Raw genomic sequence first — 15,300 nt, forward strand, 5'->3', positions numbered from 1 at the left:
ATCCTATTCCTGTTACTGCTGCTACAAAGACTCTGTGATTCCCAGTGTAAACATATGGTGGGTAGGGAAGAGACTTGGGATTTGGGGAGACCAACCAAGTAAATTCTTTCATCTAACCTAGACTTGTGAGTGCTATTGATTCTGCCATATCTATATTATTGATTATAATTTTCTACTTTATTCTTACATAACCCCTCCCCCATAAATTCCACTGCAATTAAGTATAGTTTTTTCTGGTCTGGATTTCACTCTTGGAAACACTGTATAAACACCTGTGTCAGAACTGTGAACAAGAAGATTCTGTTGAACTCGGCCTATCAGAGAGTACTTTGAGGATTCTGTTTATGATGCTCTGAGGAGAAGGGTGATCATTTACCCCCAAGTAGCCCTTTTATTAGCTCCTTTTGAGCCGCCAAGATGCCTATGTCTTCTCTTCCAGCTGCTATTTTGTCTCACATGGTAGCTATTAACAATGTGCCTCCTCTTCCTCTTAACAACATACCAAGTGAGTAGGGAATATTTTGAGGGTCTTGTTCCTTTATCATTGTTTTCAGTGATACTTATCTGAGATATCATATACAGGGCATTTGAGGATTGGTAGGAAGTTTGAGACCCTACTGACTTCTTAGTGGAATGGAAGGAATGTATGTGTATAAATCCTACTTGTCATTTAAGGCTGTTTCAATTCCTTAGGTATCAAATAGTTTCGCCTTATGAATTCTGAGTTTCAGTTTCGTTGTATACTTTTAAAAAGGAAAGAAAACAGAAGCCCAAAGAGATCACATAGGCAGGAAATATCGATTTCTGGTAGATCTCTCAGTCTTTGCCCAGAGTTTGTCTTACTGACTTTCATGGGATAATTATACTTAATTTATTACTTATTTAATTAATACTTAGTAGGGAAATACTCATTTTAAATTTGAAAGGGGGAAAAAGATAATTCCCATTATTTAACTGTGAAATTTGTTTCCGCTTTACTTTAACTTTTATTGTCCACTTTTTGTCTTACAATATCATGGAAATTATAAATATAGAACTCAATATTTTGAAGTTTATACATCCATCAGTATTTATTCTATGCAGTCAATCTAAATTTTTTCAAGACTGTAAATACTTATTAGAGCCATCCAATTCATATACCTGTTACTTGGACACCAACCTACTGACTAGTAACATGTAAGTTCCAGCATTAATGGAGATTTCAAAACAACGTTAGATAATAAAGGAAATATTCATGACTCTTCCCAACTTCAATAAAGCATCAACTGTAATGTTTTCTTTTTTTGAAAAAGAAAAAATATTAAAAGAATAATAAAATTACAATGTTTCTATTCTGATTAAGGTGAACAAAGGTATTTTATGCTTAGATGGTTAAAAAATATTTTCTTTTCTCTCCTGGGAGAGTTCACTTTTCCAGATAAATTTTTAAAAATGAATGCTCATGATCTCTCGGGCAAAGATAGCATGGCAGTGGTTGGTGCCCTCTGCAGGGGCGTACATATTTCTTGAGTAGCATTAGACAAAGTCTTTAAGGCTAATTCCTGCATTTGTTACTTTTATATGTTCATATTAGTTTGGTAAAAAATATTACATGAGGTCAAATTTTCTATTTCTATTTAAGTGGAAATAATTATATATAACAATTATTCTGCCTAAAACCACAACTTCTACTGTCAGGTTTTATTTGTGAAAAAGAAAAAAAAAAGTCACCCTAAGATACTTTTTTTTTTTTTTTAGCAGTCTAGGAAGCTCAGTAGCTGGGAGTTAAAAGATCAAATTAATTTAGAATCAATGGGATGAGATATGTGCTACCCTCTGCAGTGTCTCCCAAGGACACTTAACTTCTGTGAAGTGATTAAAAGATGAAAAATCAGCAGCAATTTAGACCTCAGAACTGAATAGAGCATAATGGGAAGCAGCAGAGCTCCCAATTTTCTCTGTAGAGGTTCCTACTTGATGTTCTATGTCTGTGACCTCCCTTCAGAGATGTGTCCTGCTTACTTAATAGCTGTGGCTTTGTGCTAACTCTAGCAAGTCAACAATTTCCCTCAGCAGAATCTGGTTGTCATTGCTGAAACAATGATCATATGAAAGCCTGCATTTAGCATTTTATAGAATGAGTCTATAAAATGACTGAGGCCAAATTTTAAAGAAGATATAAATGGGAATGGTTCAAAATGCAATGGACATAAATAGGAATGTTTGTCTAAATAGGAAGGTTGTTAAAAAAGTATAACCATTATATACATCTTTGTTTACTTTGGATTTGATCAGTTCAGTTAGATTTAATGATTCATACATATCCACGGTTCTCTATAAACATTTATATATGAATAATGTTTATTGAGTGTTTTCTATAGGCACTATGCAGGCATTTTGCATGTTATCTGTTCCATTTACTTTTCATAAATACCTTATTGAGGTCTGTGGTAGAAAGAATAATGGCCCCCACTGATGTTCATGTCCCAGTTCCTAGAATCTGTAAATAGTTTATGCCACCTGGCAAGGGGAAATTGAAGCTACAGATGGAATTAAGGCAGCTAGTCAGCTGATCTTGAGTTCAGGAAGAGTGTTCTGAATTATCCTAGAGCCACTGTAATAGTAAGGATCTTTATTAGTAAATGAAGGAGGCAGGTGAGTAAGAGTCAGAATAATGAGATGTGAGAAAGACTTGCATAGCTATTGCTGGCATTGGAGATGTAGACATCAGCCTAAGAAGAGTCACAGCATTCAGACAACTTCCAGAAAGAGAAAGAAAGATTCTTCCCTAGAGCCTCTGAAAGAATAGTCTTTCCCACAACTTGATGTTAGTGCAGTTGCATTTGTGTTGTTTTTAAGTCACTAGGATTGTGGTTATTTGTTACAAGAACAATTAAATATAAATACAAGGTCCATTATAATTAAGCGTAATGAGACTTGGGTGTTAAAGTTCACATAGAAGTGAAGTAGTGAAGGGTCTGCAGATTATCATCCATATAATTGAGCTTTCTCTAACTCATAAAACAGTAACAACAAAACCAGCAGCACTCTTGCTTCCTCCTGTCCTAATTTCATGAAATTCTTTGCCCATTTTCCCAGTTAAATGACATATGGACATCAATTGCATTTTGGTATTTTGTCTACTAGATGCTCTTGATTTAAGGCAACTTATCACACATCTTTAAACACTACTCCACTCCCCTCCCCTGGTTGTGACATTCAGATGCACAGAGACTTTAGACAGTTAAGTTTCTTGAGCCAGGTAGTGCTTACAGTTATTTTTTTTTCCTTTGAAATTTTAAGTCTTTTCTTTCTATAGTCTCTTTGACTTGTGCCTCAGGATTTTTCACAGCTTGGTAACCCTAGGGAAGGGATGAATGTTCTCAAAAGCAAAAGAGTCATGTCACTTTTTATTCTGGGTGAGAATAATTTCAAAGACCTTAGAGTTAGCAGAGAATATAGTAGTCTTGCCTCCCATATGAAAAAGCATCTGATTGAAGAATATACATTTACCCACTATTATTATAATTTGATTTTCAGAAAAGATAAGAGGAAGAAAAAAAGTGTTTGGTATTTTAAAATTGCTAGTAGAAGGCAGGAAGTTGTCTTTTACCATTTGGCTTATAATTAGGATGATGATCTAATTAGATACCTTTGGGTTAATATGTCCTTTTCCTCCTACCTATTATTAGGTTTTAATAATATGCTTTACATTTTGGCTACTGGTTGATCTGAGAGAAAGAATTTCTGTGCATTTCCAGACAAGTGTTTTAAGTTCACAAGACATTTATAGGTACATTTTACTGGTTCTAACATATGAGGATGTAGAAGAAAGAAAGTGTTCAAGACCAGAAACATTTGAAGTAATCTGGAAACAAGATAGTACTTATAAGTGATTGTTTTTCTTTGCTCTTTTTCATTTTATAATGTACATTTACTGAAAGCCTGAAAATATTGTGCCCTCATTCTTAAGACTTCAAGGGCATTTTCTATAATTTGAGTTTTTCAGTTCTTTAGCAGCTGAATTAAAAGAATTTAAAAATATTTATTTAGAAAAGTGAATATCACACCATTTTAAAATTTTAAATCACTTGAATCCTAGAGTGCAGGTAAAAAAAGGGGTGGGGGAGGAGAGGATTTTTAGTAGAGATGAAAATCAGGGTAGTTACTTGTAATATATAAAGAAACAAGGTAATTTAAAAAACCTTGTTAAAAGTCTCCAGTGCTCACGCCTGTAAGCTTTGCTAGTTTGGAGACTAAAATGGGGAGGATTTTGGTTTGAGGCCAGGGCAAATAGCTCATAAGATTCCCATATCCAAAAGTAGCCAGAACAGACTTGGACTAGAGGTGTGGCTCAAGCTGTAGAGTGCCCACTTTGCAAGTTTGTAAGTGCGAAGCACTGAGTTACCACAGTCCCACCAAAAATGAGTAAAATAAATGAGACTAGAAATTCCAAGTTGTAATTTTCCAAGTTGTAAAAGATGGTTGAATATTTGTGTATGTTTGTCCTTGTGTAATCAGTAATGTAGGTATGGAAAATGCCATTAGAAAACCTGAAAAAAGGAGATTTGGAAGATTATATTATAAATTTATTTTTCTGTGTAAAAATCAATTTTTGTTTTTAATACCTAGGAAGAAAGATTGCATTGGGGGGAAATACATAGTAGGGCATTGGGGTTCACACCTGCTATCCCAACACTTCAAAGGTAGAGGCAGGAGGATCTCAAGTTCCAGGCTAGCCTGGGCTACATAGCAAGTCCTTGACACAACAGCAACAACAACAAAACCAAAAATTTCTTTTATTCTTACAGTTATCTCAATATACTCATAACTTTTGTTATCCAATCTTTTTATCAGCACATCTTAATTATAGTATTTTGATATTTGCATACATGCATATAATGTACATTGATTTCACTCCCTCTATTGCTCTTCTCTGGTCCTCTTTTAAACAGTTTTCCTTATTCTATTTTCATACATGTATATAAAATATTTCAGTCATAAATTTCCCCCCACATCACCCTCTCTTTTCACCCTCCCTCTTCCATCCTCCCCAAAGTCCCTATTTTATATTCATAATATTCTTTTTTGTTGACAATTTTGAATGACTTTTGTAAATTAAGTTGTGGGAATTTAAACTTGAGTTCAATTGTGCCTGAAAGTTCAGACAGGGAGCAGGAATTGGTGAAGTAAATTGCAACTCAGATCTGCCCACTAGATGTCAGACTAGGTCTCCCCCAGTCTCAGGCTACTGCTGCTCTGTCCTAAATCTAGCTCAGAAATTAGAACTCTGTTATCCTTACTACCATATTATCAATTCTTCACCCATTTATATAGGCTGTCCATCGCCTTTCACTGAACTGGTCTCTGGTCTTTCTTCCAACACATAGTGAGAAGCAGATTACTTGTCTCAAAGATGATTAAAAAGGAATTTGATCATATTAACTCTCCACTCAAATGGTCAGGGCCCAACTCTCATGAAAAGTTTAGATTACAACCCATTTTTTGTAGTCAAGTATTTAAGTCCCTCATGATTTGGCTAGAATCTATTACTTATGTCCTGCATCATACACTTTCATTAATATAACTCTCAACCACAGCTAAAGTAGTTTGAGAGCCATTTCTTAAATCTAACTGCCAGTACTGCTCAGAGGCACAGGGAAAATTCCTAGTTTAATTAAACATACAGATGGCCACTCTTGGCACACATGTTCAGAAAAATGTAGGACAGAATTATAGCCTTCCAGAAGGACCGTGTCAAGGGTTCCTGTTCTGTGACAAAAGTTCTCACAGACTCCAAGACAGTAGCCGATATAGCCTTCTTTGGTCACTCAGAAGATAGCTCAAGTTCAAGGTAATGAGCGTTATATTGTGTAGATTCTGAATTGCTCATACTTAATATCCTCATATGCTAGTATCTCCAATTAAAATTCCATGGGCACCATTTCCAGGTTTTCTGAAAGGAACATCTTAGTTCCAAGAATCAAACTAACTACTCAGGGAGCCCCATTTTGATAGCTCTCCATCAGATCTTTATAGGCCAATCAGAAGCCATCATATACAGTATAGTATACTGTATGGTATGCATTGATTCTACTTTAGTCAAGTCTTTAAGAGGAGAGTTCTCGGAGGGCTGGTGGAGTGGCTCAAGGGGTAGAATGCCTGCCTTGCAAGCACAAGGCCCTGAGTTCAAACCCCAGTACCACCAAAAAAAAAAAAAAAAAAAAAAAAGAGGAGAGTTCTCATGTTGAGTGGGAGATGATTCCTTGAATTTTACCATCATAATAGTCACCATGCTCTCACATTTTAGCTGAGGTCTGCTATCTTTAAGGTTCCTTTCGGTCTTCCTCTCTTTGTTCCCATCATTTCAGTTCTTCAGAGTTCTTCTCAACTTCTGTAGTCTTCACAAAGGCAGTCTTGGCCTCTCCAGTAACCTCTATAGTAATCTTTTCCATATCTTTCAACTCTCTTAACCCCTTTTCTGTATCCTCTAATATTCTTATTACTTTTAATCGCATATTAGATACCTTAGATATGTGTGTCTCTGATTCCTATTAGATGAATATCTTGAGAGAGCTGGTTATCATTCACTTGTCTTGTATCTTCAAAACCTAGTAGACAGGTGATTAGTAAATGGAATGAAGAATGAACAAATTTCAGGCAATATATAGAAATCTTGGTAAATGGGGCCTTTATAAAAATTATTTGTGCAAATAATGCATGCATCAGCACAGGAAAATATTGAAAAGTTGAGGTTCTCTCTCAATCCGTATACACACCAATGCATATCCTCAGAATCAATCATCAGGAAAAAATATTTTTTTCTTGAAATTTGCCAAGCATGTTCATTTGTATGTGTATAAACTTATTTTCTTCTTTTTGTGATTTTAAAATAATTTGTTATTTTTATTTTTACTTGAAAAATATTAATTGCACATATTTGTGGGATACAAAGTGGTATTTTGGAGTATGTATACATTGTGGAAAGCTTAACTCAAGCTAATTAAGATATATACCACCTCACCTACATATTATTTTCTTGTGGTGAGAATGTTTAAGATCTATTCCTTTAGCAATTTTAAAGATACAATGCATTATTATCAGTTATGGCCGTCACACTGTGCAGTAGAGCTTAAAACCTTATTTCTCCTGTTTAGCTGGAAATTGGTAACCTTTTGTTATTATCTCTCCTTTCTCCTGTCCCCATCCCTTGTCCAGGCTCTTGTAACCACCATTCTACTTTGCTTTTGGTTGATATAGTTTTAGATTTCACATATAAGCGATATATGCAGTGTTTATCTTTCTGAGCCTGGTTTATCTCACTTAGCATAAATGTCCTCTAGGTTCATTCATGTTGTAGAAAGTGATGAAATTTTCCTCTTTTTTTTCAAAGTAGTATTCATTCATACCACACAATTGGGTTGTTTCCGTATCTTTGCTATTGTGAATAATGGGAATGAAGTTATCTCTTTGACATATTGAGTTTTAATTTCTTTGGATATATACCCAGAAGTGAGACTTCTGGATGGTAATTCTATCTTAGCATTTTAAGGGACTCTCTGTATGCATTCCCTAAAGTCTGTGCTAATTTACATTATACCAACAGTGTACAAGGTTTCCCTTTTCACCGCTTTCTCACCAACATTTGTTGTTTTGATTATAGTAGCTTTACAATAGATGTTAAAATTAGCCTTACTCATTTTGCTAAAAATTATTTTGGCTATGTGGTCTTCTTTTTTTGGAGGGGTTCCATATGAATTTTAGGATTATTTTTTCTATTTCTGTGAAGAATGACATTGCAATTTTGATAGTGATTACACTGAATCTGTAGATCACTTGGGGTAGTATGTATATTTTAACAATATTGATTCTTTCAATACATGAACATGGATGTCTTTTTAAAAGTACATATGGTAGGGCACTGTATTACATTATTTCATAGCCTTATTTTTTACTTAATTATACTGCATACTGTATTACTGTGTACTATGAACATGTATGTATACACCTTATTCCTTTAAGTGGTTATATTTTGTTACCTGAATATAGAAAAATCTTACTAATTGATATGCCATTCATTAAGATATTGTCATATCTCCAAGTCTATCCAGCTGGTTTCCTGTTAAGATTTGCCAATAGTGATGCTGGAGATTAGAAAGCAGGGGGAAGTTAAGGCAAGTGTTCATTGTTTCATTTTCTTTTTCTGTTCTTCTTCTGTTTTTCTCCAGTAATGTGCTTTGCTTATCCAAGCTGTTGGAGTTTGCTTCACTTGGGAGTTTTCTTAGCCTTCCCTGGCTGGTCACATTGATGTACTTCCTCCAACACCAACTGATGATTCCTTGTCCTCACAGGTCACATCCCAGTTTCATAGACCATTGTTCCAAACTTGTAAAGGTTTAGTAATTCAGCCTTTTCCCTCTGTTTCATCAGTAAAATAGTAGAGATAGCTTGTTCTTGGCTCATAGTTTGTGTTCCATTTTTATCTTTTTCAGTTACCTAATACCTGCCAAAGAGTTCTTTCCATCAGTTTTCTCCATTAAAATAATTGGTGTGGTTTTGTCTTCTGATCACTGCATCCAGACTGATACAATGAAAATTTGTCTGTGGATTTATTTTTTTATTTTCATTTTTTTGGTGGCACTGGGATTTGAACTCAGGACCTCAGGTTTGCTAGGTAGGTACTCTTATAGCTTGAGTCACTACTAGACCAACAATGGAAATTTGTTTTAGATATTTTTGCTTTAAAATAAAGCAAATATCCTGTAAATCACTTTTTTACATTGGGGTAAACAAGTGTACTTAATTACTAGAACTCCAAGGTCAAAGGGTATCTGCATTTTAAAAGTTGATAAATATTGAGATTGTCCTCCAAAGGAGTTGTATTAATTTGCAGTCTTGCCAACAAAATATTAAAGTATCTATTTCACATGATTTCTTTATACCTATTGTATAAGTAAATTTTTGCCAGTAACTTAGTTAAAATAATTTTTATTGCTATTTAAATTTGCATTTCTTTAAAGTGAGGTTTAGGATCTTTTCATATATTTGTACCTGTTTATAACATCCTGTTTATGTCCTTTGCCCATTTACTGTAATTTACTTATCCTTTTGTTTGAAATAACTCTTTGTAACAAAAGAAATTAGCCTTTTGTTGTGTATTTAAAAAATATTTTTTCACAGTTAGCAATTTGTTGTCATCTGTTGTCATTATGATTTTTGTGTCATATAAAAATTTTAGAATGTGAATTTTTTGTGTTCTCTATTTATTGGTATTGCTTAAAAATTCATTCTCCACACCAAAGTTTAAAAATAATCCCACAGTTTCTTTTTGTGTTTATATAGTTTTAAATTAATCTCAGTAAATAATAGACAAATATAGATTTTGTAACTAGGGACAATAATATTTTTCTAACTGACCAATAGCTATTTCATCGCAATAAAATTGAGCAGTCTTTTTTCCTACTAATTTGAAATGCCAGTTTTTATTACATGCTGTATTTTTATATGCATTCTGGATGTATTTTTGGAATCTATTATTTACTTTTTCCATTTATCTCATCTATTCACATATCAGTTTGAATTGTTATCATAACTGAGGCATTATATAGCTGATAAGAGTAACCTTAACAGGTTCTTCCTTTTAAAAAGATATTAAAACACCTAAAAAATTAGCTAGCATTTGTTGCCCTTAAAGCAGAGAAACTAAAGCAGATACCTTAAAAGCAACTGAGGCCAATAGGAAAAGGGGACCAGGAACTAGAGAAAAAGTTAGATCAAAAAGAATTAACATAGAAGGTAACACACACGCACAGGAAATCAATGTGAGTCAATGCCCTGTATAGCTATCCTTATCTCAACCAGCAAAAACCCTTGTTCCTTCCTATTATTGCTTATACTCTCTCTACAACAAAATTAGAAATAAGGGCAAAATAGTTTCTGCTGGGTATTGAGGGGGTGGGGGGGAGAGGGAGGGGGCGGAGTGGGTGGTAAGGGAGGGGGTGAGGGCAGGGGGGAGAAATGACCCAAGCCTTGTATGCACATATGAATAATAAAAGAAAAAAAAAGAAAAGATATTTGTGGGCTGTTCTCCCATGTTTATTTTTCCATGTGAGCTTTAGAATTTCTTTTCTTTTTGGTGGTACTGGGGTTTGAATTCAGGCCCTCATGCTTATAAAGCAGGCACTCTACAACTTGAGCCACACTCCCAACCCTGTATTTGGAAATGTCAAATGGCCCTAGGAGTTTGAAGAAAAATAAATACTTTGGTAAAATAAATACTTTGGTATTTCATTAGGAAAATGTGAAATTTAGTGGTTAATTTATGGAGAGCTGATGTCTTTACAATTTTGAATTTTCTTCATAAAGAATTTATAATATCAAATATTTCTACTCCCAGTTCATGCAAGTGTCCTAGTCCCTTTATGTTCCTACATCAAATGTGTCCTTGGGTATCTTATCATTTTTTCTTTCGATTGTGAACAATATTTTTTCTCATTTTTGAACAATGTAAGTCAATATATAAGAAAGATATTGAATTTTAAAATGTTTTTTAAAAACTTTGAAACAGTCACCATCTTATAGATGTTGGAAATTGAGCATTAGGAAATTTCTGTCATTTGACATTTCATCCTCAAATATTTTTGTGTGTATTTTTAAAAGGTATTGTCGGACATCGTAACAATATATCCATCAAAATCAGGAAGTTAACATTCATATATTACTGTGATCTAATCTTTAGATATCAAAGTTGGCCAGTTGTTCTGATAATGTTCTTTTCAGTAAAAGGATCCAATTAAAAACCTCAGGTTTCGCCTAGCTGTCTTGTCTCTTCAGTTTCCTTCTCAGTTTTCCTTGACTTTCATGACCTTGATTCTGGGAGATTATAAACCAGTTATTTTGTAGAATATCTTTCAGTTGGTTTGTCTGATGTTTCCTTATGATTAGGTTCTTTGGCAGAAATATCACAGGAGTGATTCTTTGTTCTCCTTCTGTCTTATCAGGTGGCACATGACTTCAGTTTGCTTCACCATTTCTGACATTAACTTTAATCAGTTGATAAGGGTGATATGTGAAGAGTTTCTCTGCTGTAAATTTATACTTTTCTCTTGTGAAATTAATAAGTGTTTTGTATAGATATATCTTTAAAGTATATAAATATCCCATTTCTCATGAAATATTAAGTAAATGTGTAAACTGAAGCTTTCCTATTTTATTCAAAAGGTTTTAATGAGTTACTGTTATTATATATTTTGATGTTTAAATTGTTCACTGTTTGGCCACAAGGAGACCCTTCCAGTTAGCTGGAGCATTTTCTTGCTTTCTGGCAAAATAAGATTTTTCAGGCTTATTTTTATTTGCTGTGACTCATCCTTGAAATCTTGTAGTTTCTTTCATGTAATAATAAAATATGGTTGCTTCTTGATCTTTTGGCTAAGATCAGTTGTAGTATCTCTTCTTATCAGTTTAATATCTGATAGTGTTCTATCTGAGGACAATATCTTAAATGGAGTTTTGAACCAGGGAGATGGCACAGGAGCTTGCTTTGTCCACTCCACACATCGACCTGGTTTTGCAGTGCCTCCAAGAATGGTGTACTCCTTAGGAGGTTTAAAAAAAGAATGACACATGCTTAATATATCTCTTATTAATTATGTAAAGTGTCTACTTTTGTGATTCATTTTTTACTTGGTTTTTATCTGATAAGGAAGAGAAGTTACTGTGAAGTTTACTCTTTCTCCATTTATACCTGCAATTTTTGCTTTATGAATTTTGATACTATATAATTTGGAACATAAAAATATTTAATAATTATATTCTATACCTAAATCTCTCTATTTCTTCTTGATTTTTCAATTTTAAATAATGCATCTTTATAGCCAAGTATGAAATGGGAAAATTTTCCATCTTCACATCTTGATTTGGTTACTAAGAATATTAATGTTACATTCATTAACATTATTAAGCCTTCAGTATTTTAAATACTTTCAAAATTGTAACTATTAATTATCTAGTATGTGAGGGGAAATGCATAAATAGATTTCATACTTTCTTCTCTACTTAAACAATCAATTTCTTGCTTGTTATTTAAATTGTATCCATCATAATCTATGAAGAATTTATTATTTTTTGTTAAGGTTTATAAAATTTACCTCCCCTTTAGTGTTATAGTATTATGGTTTAGATATAAGATAACCCAAAAAGCTCATTTGTTGAAGGCCTGGTCCAAAGCTGGTGACTGGATCATGAAGGTGGTAGCTTAATCAGTGGATTAATTTATTCAGTTTGTAGCTGAATAGGCTATTAGGAAGTGCAGCCTGGTTGGAGGACAGAGAACACTTCCTGGTGTGCCTTTGAAAGGTATATCTTGTCCTAGTAGTCCCTTTAGCTCTGTTTTCTGGCTGCCATGAGGTAAACACTTTCTGTCATGATGTTCTGCTTCAACACAGATCAAGAAATGTGGAGCCAGGTAACCCTGGAAAGAAACCTCTGAAACCACGAGCCAAAATAAGCTGTCCCTATTTTAAGTTGTTTCTCTCAGGTGTCTAGTCATGGTTGCAGGAAGCTGACTAACTACACCTTGAGCCACTGTGCCAACCCTTTTTTATGTTGGGTATTTTTGAGACAGGGTCTCGAGATCTATTTCCCCAGGCTGGCTTTGAACCTTGATCCTCCTGATCTTGGCCTCCTGAGTAGCTAAGATTATAGGCCTGAGCCACTGGCATCCGGTCCACCTTTTATATAGAGACCTAGAGTAGACACTATTTCTTGGCTTCTTCCTGGTTTATTTAGTTGTCATTTTCAGGTGCCTATTTTTTAAAAATACTTTTTAAAGGAGGGTTTAATTTGGAATTTTAGAAAACAATAAAATTAATTGGAAGTAAAATAAGCACACTATTAACCATTAACATGGATGCTTAATGACCTTTTATTACACAAGTTTAGTCTTATTTACAAACATATTCCCTCTCCCTAGAACTGAATCATTTATTCAAGTACGTGGGAAGAGTTCACCATGCTTATAGTCCTTTGGGTTTCTCCTGTCTAGTTACTTGTCAGTACTTCAGTCTTATGCTAGAATTTACCCTCTGCTTGTCATGGTATATGGGCTGCTGTTTTTTCCACAGACAGTTTGTAGCTGATATTTCTGTTGCTGCTGAACTTTTTACTTGTGCTTTGATATTGTATTAAGCAGGGTTCCACTTATCATTGGATTGTTAGAATGTACATTGCAACATGCTGAAGAGGTTTCAGCCTTCTGTTTTTAGCCAAACTGTATTCACACTTCCACAGGGCCGTTGTGACATTCTCTCTATGACTATTCTGACCTCTTTCACCTTGCCTTCTAGCCACCCAGAGAAGCCAATTCTTCTAATAAACAGAGTGGTTGTGCTTGTACAATATTTCTAAGGTATTAGTTATTCCACTGCTTCTTCTTTGTTTTTTTTGCAAGAGATATTTATGTACTTCTTAAGGAAGAGATTGTGAGGAAATAGTTTAGTTATATTTAAAACTCACAAAAACATTTTGCTAGTATATGTGAAATTTACAACTTGATGTTATGGAATATATATATATATATATATATATATATATAAAATATATAATAGCAAATTAGTTTCCATAATGAAGTAGATTAATAGATCAATCACAGTTTCTTTTTTATTTTGTTCCAAAAAAGCAGCTAAAATGGGTTGTCGGTGCCGCATGCGTCTAATTTCAGCTGCTCAGGAGACAGAGATAGGAAGGATCATGTTTCAGGGCCAGACCAGGTAAAAAGTTAGCAAGACCTCATCTTAACCAGTTGCTGGGTGGTACATGCTTGCTATCCCAGCTATGCAAGAAGTGTAAATAAGAGGATTGTTAGATGAGCCTGACATAAATACAAGATCCTATGCACAAAATAAAGATAAAAGGCTATAGGAGTGACTCAAATGATAAATGTCTGTCTAGCAAGTGGAGGCCCCAAATTTAACCCCAGTACCAGCAAAAACTCTCCCAAATCCTCCCCACAAAAAACCCCAGCTAGCATACACTTACCAATGCAGTTTTAATCACTTTATTTCTCATTGCAAAAAAATTTTAAACTATATATACATATATATAGTTTTAAAAATATATATATTGGGGTAGACAGGAGCTCTACCAACTGAGCCACTCTGTCATTCCCATTTTCAACAAATTTTTAAAACTTCCATGACAAGCATACTTAATTTACCATACTACACAAATAGGTAAACATATCTATCTTGAAGAAATACTTAATACATAAACAAATGGTAATTCATACATTACTCTAACACATATAAACAAAAGATAATCAATATACCATTCGAATAAGACATTGGGAATTTTTCCCCATCTTAATAAAATTCAGCGGGCCTTAGACCACAAAGATAACTGGCTTTTTAATTGCAAATGGGTTTCTAGTGCACGATTAATTTGTAACCACCCTTTTATATCAGCTTCTAATCCTGTTTCATACAGAATCCTTGATTTTAACCCCATTATCAGTGTCAGTCCCTCTGCTTCTGTCAGAAGCCTGCTTAAGACATATTCATGAGGGAAAACAGAATAGAAAATAAATGTAAACTTTGTACTCTTTGAAACACTTTAAGCTTTATCCCTGTATTAAATTTGATCTCTAGAATAGCTCAACCTCTGGTCTTTACATAGTTACAATTTCATGTTGAAACCTTCTGGCTCTTTTCTTTTTAATGAGTCTGTTTTCAAAGACAATATCCATTATGTTGTTCAAAGCCTTTCATATAAGACCCTTGTGACAAACACCTCTCAGAAATGAGGATCAGTGAAGAAATATTTTTTATGAATTAATGTGCTCTTCTACTAGGTACTTGAGTTTACTTGGCTCTTTTCAAGCCTAACATGAAGATTTGGCCTCAGTTTCTAGCACCTTAGCTTTTCTCAGGCAAGGTGATTTTTTAGACATAACACAAATTAAATTAGCATTTTAAGTTTTTTCTATTATTTGCTAGCAATTTTTAGTCTTATAAACATTGTTATGTAATTCTTATTTTCATAAACAGCTTTAACTAAAGGATGAAGGAAAATAATTTTTTTAAAGCTTCCTTTTTGTAGTCCGAATTTCTCAAACTTTAACCTTTTCCCCAAATCTCTTTGCTGCCATCTCCTTTTCCTGTTTATACCACTCACTGGAGTTATTTCTGACCCTATTCTTGAACTATATTAAGAAAAATGACTAAATGAATGCAAGTTTCTTCCAAATTCCTCTTAAAAGACTATCACGATTAAGAATTTATATATCACAAATACTAGTATGTTAAAATATTCGGATATATCTAA

The 15,300-nt window shown here is 34.0% G+C and overlaps 1 protein-coding gene and 1 non-coding gene across 2 annotated transcripts in view; both read left to right on the top strand.

The window, feature by feature from the left end:
• The first annotated feature begins 417 nt into the window (after positions 1–417).
• The window catches only part of Cnbd1 (cyclic nucleotide binding domain containing 1), a 399,182-nt gene continuing 384,299 nt past the window's right edge, over positions 418–15,300 (top strand). Inside the window, exon 1 of the mRNA XM_074066942.1 lies at positions 418–505. Within this exon, the coding sequence (XP_073923043.1) occupies positions 418–505 (88 nt within the window). The remainder of the gene's footprint in view (positions 506–15,300) is intronic.
• On the top strand, positions 11,390–11,579 carry LOC141421942 (U2 spliceosomal RNA). The gene has a single exon (XR_012446623.1). It is a non-coding gene; the product is annotated as a U2 spliceosomal RNA (small nuclear RNA).

Source organism: Castor canadensis, chromosome 3, assembly GCF_047511655.1.
Source record: "Castor canadensis chromosome 3, mCasCan1.hap1v2, whole genome shotgun sequence".
In the NCBI taxonomy this organism is placed as follows: Eukaryota; Metazoa; Chordata; class Mammalia; order Rodentia; family Castoridae; genus Castor; species Castor canadensis.